We start from the raw sequence: 15,620 nt of genomic DNA on the forward strand, positions 1-15,620 counted from the left end.
GACTTTCTGCATTATGTGTACTTTTACTTTTGCTACTTAAGGTATATGTTGGTGCAAATACTTTTATTCTTTTACTTAAGAAACAATTTCAATGCATGACTAGTATTTCTACACTGTGCACTTTTACTTTTTAAATATAAGATGCGAGTACCACTTCCACTTCCTACAGCTGTACAAACTGTATGTGTGTGTATGTGAGAGAGAGAGAGAGAGAGACTGAACTCCATATCAGTCTGTACGATGATTATGTGGCCATCAGTATCATCCCAAATATTGTCTTCATGTCTTGAATTTATATGTGTATGTGCGTATTATTTCTCAAGGTACACTTTCAGACACACAGAAAAGAGGCAAAGTATGCCTCCTAGTGGTCAAAGTTGTGTTTTACAATAGTTGTCACACACCCACTCCACAAAAAAACGAAAAAAACAAGGAACTTAGACCCAGCAGTAAATCTGAATATACCACAATATAGCCTTTCTTGGTTCTCAGTCAAAGCTGAAAACAGGTCTTTTATTTGCTTCATGATATATAATACACATTGATAGTAAGGCATAAATAATACAGTGCAAGTCCTTTCCTGAAGCAGCATCCTATTCTTTACAACCTGTCGATCAGCAGATGGGCTGTTCTTTGGTGAATGCTCAGTAAGGATGTTAGTATAGCAGCTCCTGGACAGGGTTTGTGCTCTCTCCATCCCCACTACTCTCCACAAACAGATCCACGTCTGTGTGAGGAGAAAAAAAATTAATATAGAAAAACAAAACATTTGCACTAATGTTTTTGCTTACTTCCATCGCCCCCGGCCCCATACATTTTAAATGTAACTGCATGCTGTGTTTGCTCTCACCCATGGGGTTGGCACTGGAGGTCATCGGCACAGGGGCAGTGGTCACGGGGACCCTCCTGGTCCCAGGCCAGCATATCCATCAGCAGGTTGGGGTGGCTCCAACACAATTCCCCCTTCTCTGGTTTGGGATTACACACTGGAAACAACAGCTCTGGAGAAAGAAAATAGAAGTCTGAAACTCTCTTTGCTTTTCAGCTACTTTTCCTGCTAATATTAACTGTCCAGTTCTTCTAGTCAGGTCCAGTTTCACAGAGATTAGTCACAGTCTTGGACATGAACATGTTTTCATGGATGTCTCTAGTCAGTTTTATTTTAATCTTCTTGAATAAAAAGAAAAAAAAAAGAGTTTAGAATCGGCTACAAGCAATCAGTGGGACAGTAGCAACTTTGGATTTTAATTATATGAAACACCACAGATCAAACAAGTCCTATTGTTTATATACTATTTGACTGTGATAAAAAAGAAAAAATCTCAATAGCCATGAGAGAGTGCATATGATATTCTCTCTCTCTCCTCTCACCACGTCCCTGTCAGTATTTCAGTTCTGACCGGTTATAGTGGCCAATAATTTTCCTTACCATTTCAATTTGATGCTGGACGCCATTCATACAGTATATTTGACCATGTGCTGTATATGGAGGGAGGCTGTATAATGTGTGTGTTTTTGTGATGTACAGGGGTACTCCAGGACTTGTCAATGATAAGTTATTCTTTATTGACCCCTGTAGGAAAATCAGAATGTCATTAAAAACGGACCAGGGTTATTTCGACTCAAACAGTTTGTAACATCACAGCACGAATGAAACAATGCTAAAAAATAAATAATAATAAATGACACAGACAAAAACACTCAGGTACCTCCAGTGACATTTCGGCATTTATACAGTTTTGGAACCTGGTATCTACCGGGGTTTTGAGACTTCTGAGACTTCTGCCTCCAGCTCAGTATAATGGAGGTGAATGACATTTGGTTTGGCTTGCAGGGCAGTGGCTTTGAAGAGAAACACTACTGTTATATTTTTTCAGGGCATTTTATCAATGTGCCATAAATAACATTTCAGTCACCTTAAGTGCACTGCAGTGGAAGCAGAAATCTCAGAAGGAGACACCTGCTGTCATAGCTGCAAAGCTTATAATACGATGTCATTAAAGTTCCTGTTGGTGTGATGATCAGGTACCCCAGCATTTTTGTCTCTGTAGTGTATGACCAAACCAGGTTTGAGCTCAGCTTAATACATGTTTTTCCTCTTAACTGCAGTGATATTCATCCAACTATGTTGTTTTGGTGTTTTGCGGATATCCACTGTAGAGATGTCTGCTTTATCTCCAATATAATGGAACTAGATGGCACTTTCCTTGTGGTGGTCAAAGGACCAAAAAATACATTTGAAAAACTGATCAGCAATGTGTCTTTCCATAAATCACGATCTGGCTACCCAACATAATCCACAGACCTCACTGTGAGCGAGTGATATGGTTGAAAATAAATAAATAGTACTACAGGTAAGAAGAAAAATGTGTAATTTGGATTTTGGGGTGGAACTATTCCTTTAAAATAACATGCTCTACAGCACATGTCTAAGCTCATAATATATATTTGAAGTACACAGAGATAGAACTCAATTAAACAATTAATCATTCTCCATTGGCTTTGTATGAGTTGGAGCTGCCTGTTATATTGTCTGCTGGGAAACAATAGGAAAATGCCTTACAGCTGGGTTGGGATGCACTAACAGTGTAAAAGAACCCTGAGTATGTTTTTGTTGGTATAAGTATTATTTCTGCAGGTAGTCTATTCAACAGGGCTTCCAATTCAATTTGAAATGTTTTTGTGATAGTTTGTTGTGGAATTGGTTGAACTATGACATCGACTCACTTGTAGCTAACTTGCTAACAGTAAGCTAAATCTTTTTCTTTTTGTGTATTAGCAATTTCTGGAGCTTATTACTATGGAGCTGACAGTCAAAGAACTAATATGAATATGTTGCTGTTAGGATAAACCCTTGTTTGAAGCCAACAAGTTGTACGTCACACAACACAAGAGAGAGAGAGCGAGAGAGACAGTAGCCTACACAATTGCTATGATACATTTTGTACTTTTTTTGCAGGCATTTGTCAGCGTTTCAGTCCATGGTTGTGCACTGCGGCACCAACAGTTTTCCCCTCTGAGGGTGTCACTGTTAAAAGCTCACCTCGTTGAAAGGCACAGCAGAGGTCTGGCCTGCAGTCACTCTGACCCTGACAGATGGTTCCCTCTGTTCCTTTGGTGGCGTTAACTGTACACTGGCCCCACACACACATCTGGTCTGAGCAACACTCTTCGTCTTTAGTGCAGGGCTAAGTGAGGAGACACATTCAGATATGCAAACAAATATGTAAAGCACACATGGTGTGTTGCTGTATTTGTGGTCAATGTATTTTTGTGCCATCATCCGTTCTTTCATAGATTATCTTTAGTATGAGATATTTGTGACATTTATTAATATTGCTATACTGTACAGGTGTAACACTTCAGCTAACATTGTTTTACTTATCTTCTGCGTGCTGAAACACTTGATCATGGTGATGTATATTTGTATGACTGTATGCATGTAGCAGTGGGTTGTATTATGTGACAACTCTATTGCTGGGCTGCTTTACAGAACAAGAGGAGAACAGACAGTCTGAGCTGTTCCTACAGGTGAACACCTTTCACATTAACCATAGCCATGTGATACATTGTTGAAATAAAAATACTGATCAGTGCAGCTTTAACCAAACAAGTAATCACAAAAGCCAGCGCTGACTGAATCCCCACCATATCAGTTGGTATGCAGGGGAGGCACTTGGAGTTCTCAATCTCATACAGGCAGTATTTCAGGTCATCACAGTCCTCATCCACCATGCACTCCTGGGTTAGAGATAACAAGAGATACATATGTAGTCAGCGAAAGAGCTCTATATGAAAATGCACATTGGAAAAGTGGGTTGAAGTAGAATGTACACCAGGATCTGTGTTCATTTAAAAGCTGTCATTATAAGTAATCAGCCTCCTCTGTCATTTTGATTCAGATAGTGTTCTGTTTATCATAGTTTCAGACAAAATAATTACCTTTATCTAGAAATAGTACTTACTCTACATGAACAGAAGTATCACGACATCAACAGGGACTTTAATGACATCAATGACAGACATTAATATGAAGTTGGCCCCCCTTTGCAGCCATAAGAGCTCCCACTCGTCTGGGAAGGCTTTCCACAAGATTTGGGAGTGTTTCTGTGGGACACAGCACTGGGGCACAGTCATGCTGGAATAGAAAAGGTCCTTCCCCAAACTGCTGCCCCAAAGTTGGAAAAAATAGCAATGTCCAAAATGTCTTGGTCTGCTGAAGCATTAAGATTTCCCTTCACTGGAGGTAAGGGGCCAAGCCCAAACCCTGACAACTCCATACTACATCTGAATTCAATAATAAAGATTATCACAGTCCCTACCATCCATGGCACCCCCACTTAATGATGTCCTAGCAGTTGGTGGTTTCTGAAATTGTGTTTTTGCCAGACACAGTCCATCTCCATGGAAACTGTCTGATGGACAACATCAGTGAACTTTAAATTATACACAAGGGCCTCTTGTGTACTCGCTCTGGACTTGATTTCCTCCTTGAGTTGCTGATAAAACATTACTCGGTCAAAAGTAAATGGCAAAGAAGGACTACTGTGAAGTAAGACTGGTTTTGTGAAGGCATCTAATTACAGCTACTATTGGCAAAGAAAAGTGTATGTTGACCACCTCTATGATGTGACCTCCCCCAGTATGACTGCAGCACTGAATCAAATTCTGCAATAGTTAAGCTGAGAGTACATAAAAGTGATTTTAAATCATGTTTGTTTGGTCAGTTATATGCAGAAACACCAAATGCCTCATGCAACAGAAGGCCCACAACATGCCAAATACATTGCACAGTGCTTTTTAAAATTTACTTAAGGGTTTCAGGGCGGACTTTTCCCATCGTATAAATCCAAGTAGTTGGGCTTTTCTTGTCAAATTCTAAAGTGCTGATCAGATATTTGCGAGTTAGTTTGACTCTTTTCCAGTGGTCAGAGGAAAAGGCTTCTGCCAAAAACAGCACTGGCCTGCTGCACACTCACTGTTGTGTTTTTTTTTGGGGCGGGGGGTTGTACTTATCTTGTGTTTTCTGCCTGTGAGAAATCAGGATAGAAACAGAGCCAGGTATCTGAAGCAGCATGTATCATCGAAGCTAACTGGACTGTGTTAAAGTCACAGACTGGATCAAGAGGCTGACGGCAGAATCTGTTTGTTATCAAACAGGGTTAATCATAATGACGCAAATCTGACACATCTCTCCAAATGACTTATTCTCTGTTGAATCTGTCTTCAAACTATATGCATGCTTACTGTCTACCACCCTCCCCTGTTAACCCAGATACTCAGTTTTATAAGGCTCTGCACTGTTCTCAATATGCAAATACTTGCATAAACACAGACTTTCTGTCTTTCTGTAGCATCTGCTATAAGCCGATATAAGTTACTTTGCTGAGACAGAGACAAACTGGAAACTACAACTATGGGCCACATTGCCCTCAGTAACCTGTAATTATCTTAATAAATACCATATGTCTACAGCTGTTATTAGTCTCATAGGCCCAGTGGCAATTTATACCTCTATAAAAATATTTTCCACAAACTACTTGGTTTAGGTTTACTTAAACTTCCCCACAGCGCTCATACATCCCTGAGCCGAAGAGCAGTTACTGTGGCAGAGAGGGACTGTTGTTCAGCGCAGTGGTGGACGCAGGTTGTCTGAGGGACAGGGTCAAAAAAAATGAAAAAGGGACATCAGCATCATGTATTGGGACACCAGCGTGCAGAAAACTGTGATGTTTTCATGGTGATGAAGTTAAAAACCCTGGTTATCTGTTATTTTGGTTTGTTCCAGAGCTAGTGTGTTATCCCGGTTTCCCTGTTCCACCTGCACACCTGTAATCACTTACCTGCTATCAATTTTCCTCCTGACTGCTGTTTAAAAGACCAGCCCCTCAACTCCATCTTCACCAAATTGTTTGTCTGCCTCTTTTTTGCCCCCATTTCCAGCTGTCTCCCTCCACCATCCTCTCCCCAGCTCTGTTTCCTCATTGGTCTAGTCATTGGTTTTTGTGGGGGGGTTCTTCACTCTTCGGAGTTGCTCTTAGTTCTAGTTAAATTTCTTTGGTAGATCTCAAAACCTCACTAGGGGGTTTTAATTAGATTAATTAGTAGCCTTTTAAGAATGTTTTGAATACTTATTTTTTTCTATTCTAAGTATAAGTACATTTAGTCTTTTTTCCTGAAACCAGTTTTGAAATTCTTTATTAAATTGTTAAACTTTTTCCCAACCTGGTGTGACTTCTTCAGCTTTTTGAACTAAGATTCAGTCCCTAACATTTTTAGCACAGGAAAGACACTGCATGACACTGCATCACATTTTCTCCCCTGGAAGGGCGTCCATTAGTGCCCCATATTATGTATTGTCCACTGAAAGGACACTCCAGAGGGCACTTTACCCTGTTGTATCTAATACAGAGGCCTCCGAGATGGCACTTTATGTATTTACTAGACTAAAAAAGCAATAACTGCTTTTTGAACAAGGCAAACTTGCAGCTTGTACACATCTCTCAGCTGAAACTACAGGTCAAATGAAGTACTACATTGGTATCAGTATCACTTTAAGGGTACTGGTATTGAATAATGCCCAGCCCTTATTAGGAGAAAAGTCATAATTGTGTCCTGTCTTGTGAGATATGTAATAGATAGTAGTGATAATAACTGAAATCACTTTTTAAAAACAACTAAACAAAGTTACCAGAGATAATTAAAACATTTGTCCTTTTACAAAGTATGTGCGTTTACCTTTGACTCACCAAAATAAAAAAAGTGCCCCATTTGGTGGTCTGATGATGAGACACCTTCTAAGCAAAAATATTCAGTTTAGTTTTAAGAGTTCAAATTTTTAGACAGAGATGTAATAGACAGTTAAAAAGTAGGTAACTTTGTTTAAATATATTCACCTGAACTCTCCAGCCAATAAAATCCTATTGCATTTACTTTCTCGAATTTACCCTTAATGTTTTTTCAACTTAGAAATGAAAGAAAAACAGAAAAAAACTTACTTAATATTTCCATTATCAGGTGCTGAGTCAACCAACTTTACTGTGACTTCCTGAAGTGTAATTCGAGTGCGACTCCATGCAGAGGGTGACATTTCTTTACAGTTAGTCACTTTAGAAGAGCAGACCCTCCTTATCCTGCCTGGTTTGCAGGCTTACTTGCTTCCTTTGCATTTTTTTTATTTTCCAGCAGAAAGCTCCATTAGCTTAACCACATTCTGTACGGCTGCCAGGAAAGCAAAAGATCAAAACACCCATTGTAAAGTAAAATGGCAAAACAGGCAGCAAGTGGCAATAATGACCTCAATCCAAGCTGGCCTCATGGTGGCTAAAAACTATGAAAAGTATATGGTAGGTTCACTTGCTGGATGATCTCATTCTTTATAAAACAAGCTGAGACAATACAGCCACAGTTTCAGACCGAACTCCACCTCTCTGTCTTTCTTACAGACACTATGATTCTTACAAACTGAGGCAAAGTGTTGTAGAGGTATTACAATTAAAGTGCTCTCAATAAACACATGACTGATGCTCACTGGAATGTGATAAAACCTTTCCAAAGGGCTGCCTTTACAGATTGCATCATGACTTCTAAAAGAGAAACATTTGGTCTGAAAGTGGGACAGTTGGATTTTGTCTTTCTGCCTGAAGATTAAACACACATTTCCGGCATCCTGAGTCAACAAACTGTGAGCTGGGTGAACAGACCCAACACATTAAACTGCTTAAACTTGTTCAAAAAGCCAACTTCTACGAAAACTACTTCTCGATCAGATATCGTTTTTTTGCAATCAAGTCATCATCAGGAGCGAAGCCAAATTACCAGAAAACATAAGAAGGACTGGAATACTTTGAACCCATAGTCCTCTAATTATTCACATAGGCCATATAACACTGAAGGTGAAAGACTCACATGATCCACGCTGTTCCACTGGCCAGAGATCTCCATGTGGATGTGTGAAAGATGAACCTCTCCGGTTTTGTTATTAGTTTCCTATAAATGACACAAAGGGTGACAAAGTAAATATACTGGTACATCTGTGTTTTATTCATGAGAAAGGAAAATTGAGGGGGGCTTTAGTGAAACAACAATCACAGTATTGTGGTCCTTATATGTATTTCACAATGCTAAAACCCACTCAGAAATGTATGGGGCCTGACTCGTAAACACAGATGGTTTTCTCCATTAATGAAAAAAATGACCTTTAAAAGAAGATAGGGTTCGGTTTGAGAGTTGCCATAGTTTGGAGAGCTAACCACTACCTTGTCAGATCTATCTAGGACCTGAACGGCTCTGTCTCCATCCTTTACCATCTTCGTAGTCTCATTGTGGTAGTTAGGACGCAGATCCAGTAATGACGATTTAGCTCTCTCAGTAGTGATCTGTTGGATTGAATGACAGGATACACATGGGATCCATTCATGAGTGCATGTCATTTGCATTTTGTCCACACACCACTCATAGAGAATCCTCGCTGTGGGTATGCACATAGTGGACAGGTGTTCATATACAGCATCCACTGATTGATACCAACTTCTTGGATGGCATGAAGGGAAAACTGAATAGTAGCTCACAAAATCCATCAGCAAACGTATTAGACATGTTGAAATCCACTTCCAAGGCACAGCAGATACTAAGAATAAGTTGGATGCGTAAAGCTCGCAAGTTTCTAAGTAATAGCTGACATTTTCTTTTATTTAACCCAGTGGACAGTATTATAGGCAACTATCACGATGAAGACTATTAATAGCAGTTATAGTCAGACCTGCTGTGGGTCAGACACAAAGCAGACATGGAAACTATGTGTAGTGTTGCAACACATACCATAGCCTGGTCAAAATTACGGTATCAAAACAATTAAACATGCTGTGTCCCACACTGACACTAATTCTAGCCACAACTATGATACATTTGATGTATAATAAGATATCAGATACGTGGCAGGTTATTGGAGTTCTCTCACTGAAATACGCCTATGTAACAGTTTGCATGAATGAATAAAATATGACGCAGACCTGGTCCACAGCCTCCTCCAGTATGTGCTGTGTGTCCTCCATCAACTCCTCCACCTCTCGGAACATGTCGTTCAGACTGACCGAGCCCCGCTCCAGAGCGTCCCGCAGGATCACTGGCCCGCTCCGCGCCGTGTCGCCGGTCGCCCACAACAAGCACAAACTCAAGGACACCGACAGCAGCATGATACCGGACATCTTCCCTTCTCTTCCTCCCGTTAGCCGCTGCTGTCTGCCCGTCTACACAGCAGCAGAGCTCTGTGACGCACCGAGGGCGCACAGCCTCACACAGCTGGATCCGCTTAATTTGGAAAGTCTGAGGAGCGGTAGTGGTTTGGGAGGGGGGGCATAAAATGGAACAAATCAGGTTTAATGGCGTGGAAAAGGTTCAAACTGCATTTTGTGAAGTGCATGTCAAAATCAAACTGGTTGCTGGTTATGTAAATATTAATAAAGGAGAAGTTCACCATAAACACAAAATTCCATCTATCAAACGTGGCAGTGAAGGTGACATGACTAGGCAAGCAGCCCTTTAACTTGTACAGTTTTCCCATACTGAAATTCTAAGTGAAGTTTGGATAATCATAATTCTTACTTTATAGGAGGCCGTGCCTGTAATAGTATACAGGCCTGTAGGCCTGCAGCAGGTTATAATTCCGTTTCTTCTCATTAAGCCCAGCTGTCTCCTAGAAATCACCTTTACATGCAACTAGTTGCCGACAGCAAATGATTTGGAACGTAACAATTATGTTTTCCAACATAATGAGAAGATGTAATGAATTAATTAATGTGTTGCAAGTCACAAAAATGTGCTATTGGCTAAACCTCACCACAGACCGGAACGTGGACTCCTGGCGTCCTGTGAGTCCTGCACGTAGGGCAAAGTAGGGTAGACTCTGAAGTTTTTTAAGAGAATTCTGTAATTATTAAGTACAAATAACTTCTTGGCAGGTTTTTAACTGATATGAGTTGCATTTGCATCTGGATACCAATAGATGGCCTTCTTTCCCCCGGTTCTACCCCCCGGTTTTATCAGGACTGAGGCCTCTCACTTGAACTGCTCTCAAAGACAAATTCAAACAATCCAGTCCAGCTCAAAATGTTATCACTCATCTAAAGGGATTATTTATAGGCTATAGGCTATATATTATCATTCTCATTTGCAAGCAATTGTACAATAATTAGTGAACTGTTCATCCTAACTTGTTTTATTTCAGAATAAATTAAATATTATTTACTAGTTTTCTGAATGTGCTCCTTTGATTTACACAATACGACAGTTATCACAGGACAGGACAGTCTTCAGACAGTCTGTTACAAACTGCATACTACAAATAAATAACTGAGAGGATTTTACATTTGGTCTTAGTTTTTAGACAGGCCACAAACTAAGACTGCAATCATTTTCAAATGAACTGTGTTTCTGAAATGAGTCCATGTCGTGATATCCTTAATGCAATCAAGTGTTCGACAAAGTGCTTGTGAACGCCTTTTGAGGACGCCCCTTTCATACCCAATCATAATCTTATCACTTGCTACAGGTGAACAATGAGATGATGAAAAAAACTGTGTGAGGTGCTTTGCAGGGCATTTGGTGTTGAGCGCTGGATGGAGGAGAGCCTGAACTGCTGCTCAAGAATTAACACAGCAGCCCCCCATTAGTCTGCCGATGTGCCCTTGAGCAAGGCACTTAATCCCCCCAACTGCTCCAAACACTGCTCCTGTGTGTTTCACAGCATGGTGCATGTTGCATGTGTGTGTTTAAATCAGTGATGGGTTAAAATAAAATTTCAGTGTATGTAAAAAATATACTGACAAAATAAAGTTTGAAGGTTTGAAGGTTGAAAGTTACTCCTGAGATTAATACTTGACTTTATACCTACCTTCGCTTAGCAGTCTTTCTGCAACAGCTAATGTACAGCAGGTATTTTGTGTTTGTTCAGAGGAATAAATACTCACCCAATGTAACTGACAGCAAACAACTGTTTCTATAAAATAAATGCAAATGTCCATGCAGCATTTTGTCAATTGAATTAAGTGGTAAATGGGTAAGTTGTTCTTTTTCTTTCTTTCCTAGTCCTTTGATGAATGTGGAATTGTGCAAAAACTTCAATTGTTCTTGTGCCTGCAAGACTTGAGAGGCACCTTTGACCCACTTATCAAGATCAGCCATCCTCACAAATGGAAGTGGCCACATTGAAATGTTTTGTATGCAATAGCAATCAGCATTCAAATTTGAAGGACTATTTTCAACATAGCACAGCATCTGCAAAACAGTGAAACAGTTGTTTGTGTTTTTCAGGAGTGTTCATACAGAACAAATATTTATGGTTCATTTCTTGAAGTGTAGTTCCAGGGTTTTTTTTTTTTACATGCATATTCATAACATGTACTTTACAAACATTGGAATAGAAAACGCCTTTTAGTGACACCAACTTTGCTCTGATGGGAAGTTGCAAGATTGAGGCCCTCAGGCAATGCTACAGCTACTGGGGAGGAAAAAAATGAACACATCTTACCCCAGTCCTTACCGCCTGTCAACATCACAGAAACATCAATAAAGTTTTTTGACCTACTGGTCACCACACCACTTGTGATCTGCAAGGTCTTGAATCAATGTTTTTGTCTTCTCCACTTTAGTTCCCTTCTCTGGGTTGATGGAGAAAAAACACCTGTGGATATAACACAGATGACTGTATTAAATACAAAATATTTTCACATTAACAAAAGTCTTCACAATGATAATGCTCTAATTGAAATTATCACTATAATGGCACTTATAATAGGTAAAATCACAAATCCTATAAGCCCAAAGTCACTATAGCAGCTACTTCCAAGTTCAATAAAGTGAAAATGTTAGATAAACCTAATAATAATAATAATAAACAATAATAATGTTTATTTCCTTAGTAGTCTCAGGAAATAAACACTTTCTTGATTCCAAATATTCTTGTATTATATCAAGATAGGCTACTTGGGACAACGAAATCTTTTGTGCACAAATCAAATCAACAATATCAATGAGCTGCAGAGTTAACTGCCACACATCATCTTCTGGATTTTGGACTTTGTCGCCAATCAACACAGGTAGCAACCTTAATAAATTCCAGTTCTGGATAGCTTGACCTGAAAGCTTGGACCCCTCAGAACTGACAGCAGATGGCTTTGTGAGAGCATCAGTTCCCTTGTATTTGAACTGCTTGATGCATCGGTTCAACACAGAATATGTAAGCCATTTCTGTTTCTTAATGAAATACTTCAAGTACAGCGCCATGTCATATGATAACACACCCTCAAATAAGTCGTGACCTAAACAAGGTGGCAGACCAGGCTGGCAAACATGAAAAGACTGAAGTGCATTGAAAACAGAATTTACCTTTACACCTTTGCTGCTGTGTATGTCTTCAGCTTGTAGTACTGCAGAATCATAACTTTCAGGGGTGCGCTGTGGACCACAAAAATTTGGATCATTCTCAAACTCAGTTCTTGTGATTTCACAATATCTGCAAAAGTACACAGAATGATTAAAGTTTTCAATGAACCCACCAATGCTATGTGACCCCAAATTATCTCCTGCAATACAATGCAGAGCCCCTTTGACTGTTTCACCATCGACAGTTATTCCATTTTCCTCCAGATTTTTTAAATCTTCGAGCATCTCTGAGAAAACTTTAGCACTTCCAAACTGTTTTAGGTCATTCTCTCCACGCAACAGGACAAGGGACATGTGATCTGTATTGGACCGCACATGTGCAGGCAAATTTGCCAAAGAAAGATAGACAGCAACAACTTTGTGCTTTTTCTTAGCTGTGCCAAGGGGATTCACAATTTCAAAGGCATCCTGGTAGAGAATTAGCTTCAGACATCCTGGATTTTGAATGAAAAACTGGTTGGACTTAAACTAAAATTTTAAATTCACTTTGGAATACTTTTATTTCTATATATTTTTTAAATGTTTTATTTTTACAATAATGTCTTTTTAATTGTTTTTACAAGCTTACCTAAATTTCCGCATTTGCGCTGTACAAACAATGAACAGCCTACGTAACACTCATACTTTTTAATACATTTGACAGTAATACGGTAACAGTACACAGTGTTTGACACCTGCCTACACATAGCAGTCATGCAACAGCTCCAACATCACTTGGACAAACCGCACATTGAACTGCAGCAGCCTAAACCAGTGGCTCCCAAATGTTCTCACACACACCTAAACTGACACAAATTAGACCACAGACCCTGTTTGATAAGACATTGTCCCAGGATCCCCCAACTGAGCCAAATTTTGTTTATAAATGTTCTACTACTGAAACTGTATGAAGCTCATGACGCCAATAGTCTACAAATACCTACCATTTTAAATGAGTCGGAACAAGAATGACTTCAGGAGATTAGATGATGTCTGCAGAAGTTGTTTATTGAACAACACTTATACCAAAGGAATCAGAACAACACAAGGCAACAAGTGAAATGTCCTTCGATTGTGCCTGTCTTCCTTCACAAAGCCGTTTATATGTTAGGACATTTCTCCACCTGTGGGCAAAATGTTCGAAAATGATTGGATTTTGAGCCTAAACATTACTTTCATATCTCAAGTTCCTCAGGCGGCATCCTCTCTGCTGCACCAAGCCTCTCTGTACAGGGACACCCACTCTCCTTCACCAGCTACTATCTACTCCTTATTTCCACTTCCACATCAGCTGCCTGATGCAGAGCATGCAGATAACTAGAAACTGGCAATCTTTGTGTGTAAGGGTATGCTGAAAGACTACAAAATCCAGTCACAATTGTGTTGTATATGGGTGGAATAAGAACGAAAATAAATGAATCCTTGTTCTGCTGGGGAACCCCTGCAGCACTGCAGTAACTAAAGAAGCCAAGATGAGATATTTTGCTAAAAAATCTAGAAGCTTATAACAAGTCACTTTTTACATTTGATGATTTTACTCCAAAAAAAAGTGCATTTGTTTCAAATAACAGTAATATATATATATATATATATTTGTTCTGTTAAAGAACAGAAATGCTGCTCTTGCTCATCAAGCTCTCTACTGCTAGATTCCACTGTGCACAGCCAAACCTGACTGTGGTCATTCTTGTCAATGTGTGTGATGCCATTAGCTGCACAAGGTTTCAGAAGTGCACCAGAGGCAGCTCTGCATGGCCTGGTCCACAACACATCAACCTGCACAGAAAAGCTTGAAGCAGGCAGGGGAGTTCAGTTAGTGTTAAAAAAAAAAAAAAAACAAAAAAAACACCCTGTTAACACTCCCAATTATATGACATATGACATACAATTATATGATATGATATGAAAACAGACAGAAAAAAACATTTAACTACATAGCCGACATAACATAAAAATTGAGTAAAAATGATGAAATTAACAAAATATGAACAGGTCAAGAAAACTGGGCTCTCTTCAGGTTGCCCAATGAAGCTGAGCTGCCCAAAAACTATGCAGAGGCAGTAAAATTTCAAAGTGGAGTTTTTTTTCAGAAGGATTTGATGATTCAGTGATGTTTCTCCCATTCACTGTGTAACATGGAGTTGGAGGGAAGATTAGCCACGGATGCTAAATGCGGATACGGATGGAAAAATAAAATAACTGCTAGCTGATGTTAGTATGAATGTCAACATTGCACTTTGCAAAATATTGATTCCATCAACTTTGAATGTCAGTTCAGAGATTTAATCTTGATTAAGACTATAAAGTGTGCTCGAAAGTTTAGAAAAAGACTACTACTACTGACTACTACTACTACTCCTACCAGCTGGATGGCATGACCACTGCTTCATAAATATGAAGACTAGAATCTGGCTAACTAAAAGATCCATAATTTGTCCTGTCAGTAACCACACCAGTAAAAGTCAAATGTATCAAAATAAGAAAGAATTTCAATTATCTCACTGATGAGGAATGAATTTGACCACCATTTTTCAAAATGCTAGTTCCTCTAATGTACAGATTAATTTCTAAGTTCATTAAAAGTCAATAATAAATGTTGGGTACCTGTTTGGTATGGGTTTAAGTTATGAGTATCATATTTTAAAGGAATCTTGTTTCATAGCTAGTGAGTTTAGTTTAGAGTCAGGTACATCTGGATTATCCAAAGGCAAATTTTACCATTAGGTGCCACTAACCTTCAGTCATTTCTATTACTTCAGAATTAACTTTCCACAAATATTCTTTTTTTTTTTTAATGAAACGTTTTCAATGCAAAGTCAATGCATTTTGAATCGTCAGCAGTTCAATTGGTTGAATCAGATGTGTTGTGTGTAACTTGGGTAATCCACACCTCCCTTTGGATAAAGAAGATGCTCTGCTGCTTTATGAAGTCATAGCAGCCTTTCACCACCTGGGGGCAGACCAGGACAAATCATCCCAGGGACAAGATCACAGGTGGGCTTGAAAATGAGAACGGAATAAGGAAAAGCAGGGGAAAAACATAAGAGAAATACTTTGTAAGTGCACACACAACACACACACGTTGTCTGTGTTGCCTTGTACCATTCTGTATCAAAAACATTCATTATTCAATGAAATAAACTGTAGTTAGTAGACTTACTAAATCATTTATAAAAGTTCATGCAACTGTAAATGTTAAA

At 39.2% G+C, this 15,620-nt stretch overlaps 1 protein-coding gene across 3 annotated transcripts; it reads right to left on the reverse strand.

Annotated features, from left to right (window-relative positions):
• Positions 1-481: 481 nt before the first annotated feature.
• dkk3b (dickkopf WNT signaling pathway inhibitor 3b) lies at positions 482-9,992 on the reverse strand. 3 transcript variants are annotated; one of them, XM_046394962.1, is made up of 8 exons: positions 9,839-9,992; positions 9,012-9,324; positions 8,256-8,378; positions 7,909-7,989; positions 3,649-3,741; positions 3,044-3,188; positions 851-1,001; positions 482-727 (listed from the first exon to the last, which is right to left on the reverse strand). In XM_046394962.1, the coding sequence occupies exons 2-8, from the start codon at positions 9,204-9,206 to the stop codon at positions 703-705; spliced, it is 813 nt and encodes a 270-aa protein (XP_046250918.1). In that variant the 5' UTR covers positions 9,207-9,324; positions 9,839-9,992; the 3' UTR covers positions 482-702. The 3 variants fall into 3 exon arrangements, with proteins under 3 accessions (XP_046250918.1, XP_046250917.1, XP_046250920.1); XM_046394961.1 differs by lacking the exon at positions 9,839-9,992 and having other exon boundaries at positions 9,012-9,685; XM_046394964.1 differs by lacking the exon at positions 9,839-9,992 and having other exon boundaries at positions 8,259-8,378; positions 9,012-9,661.
• Positions 9,993-15,620: the final 5,628 nt, after the last annotated feature.

This window comes from Scatophagus argus, chromosome 7, assembly GCF_020382885.2.
Source record: "Scatophagus argus isolate fScaArg1 chromosome 7, fScaArg1.pri, whole genome shotgun sequence".
Taxonomy (NCBI): domain Eukaryota; kingdom Metazoa; phylum Chordata; class Actinopteri; family Scatophagidae; genus Scatophagus; species Scatophagus argus.

Coding starts and splice junctions, on each gene's coding strand:
- dkk3b (XM_046394962.1), bottom strand. CDS start 9,206: ATGTCCGGTATCATGCTGCTGTCGGTGTCCTTGAGTTTGTGCTTGTTG. Junction 7,990..8,255: donor TAGATAGATCTGACAAGGTA/GTGGTTAGCTCT, acceptor TGTCATTTATAG/GAAACTAATAACAAAACCGG. Junction 728..850: donor CTCCAGTGCCAACCCCATGG/GTGAGAGCAAAC, acceptor CTCCTCACACAG/ACGTGGATCTGTTTGTGGAG.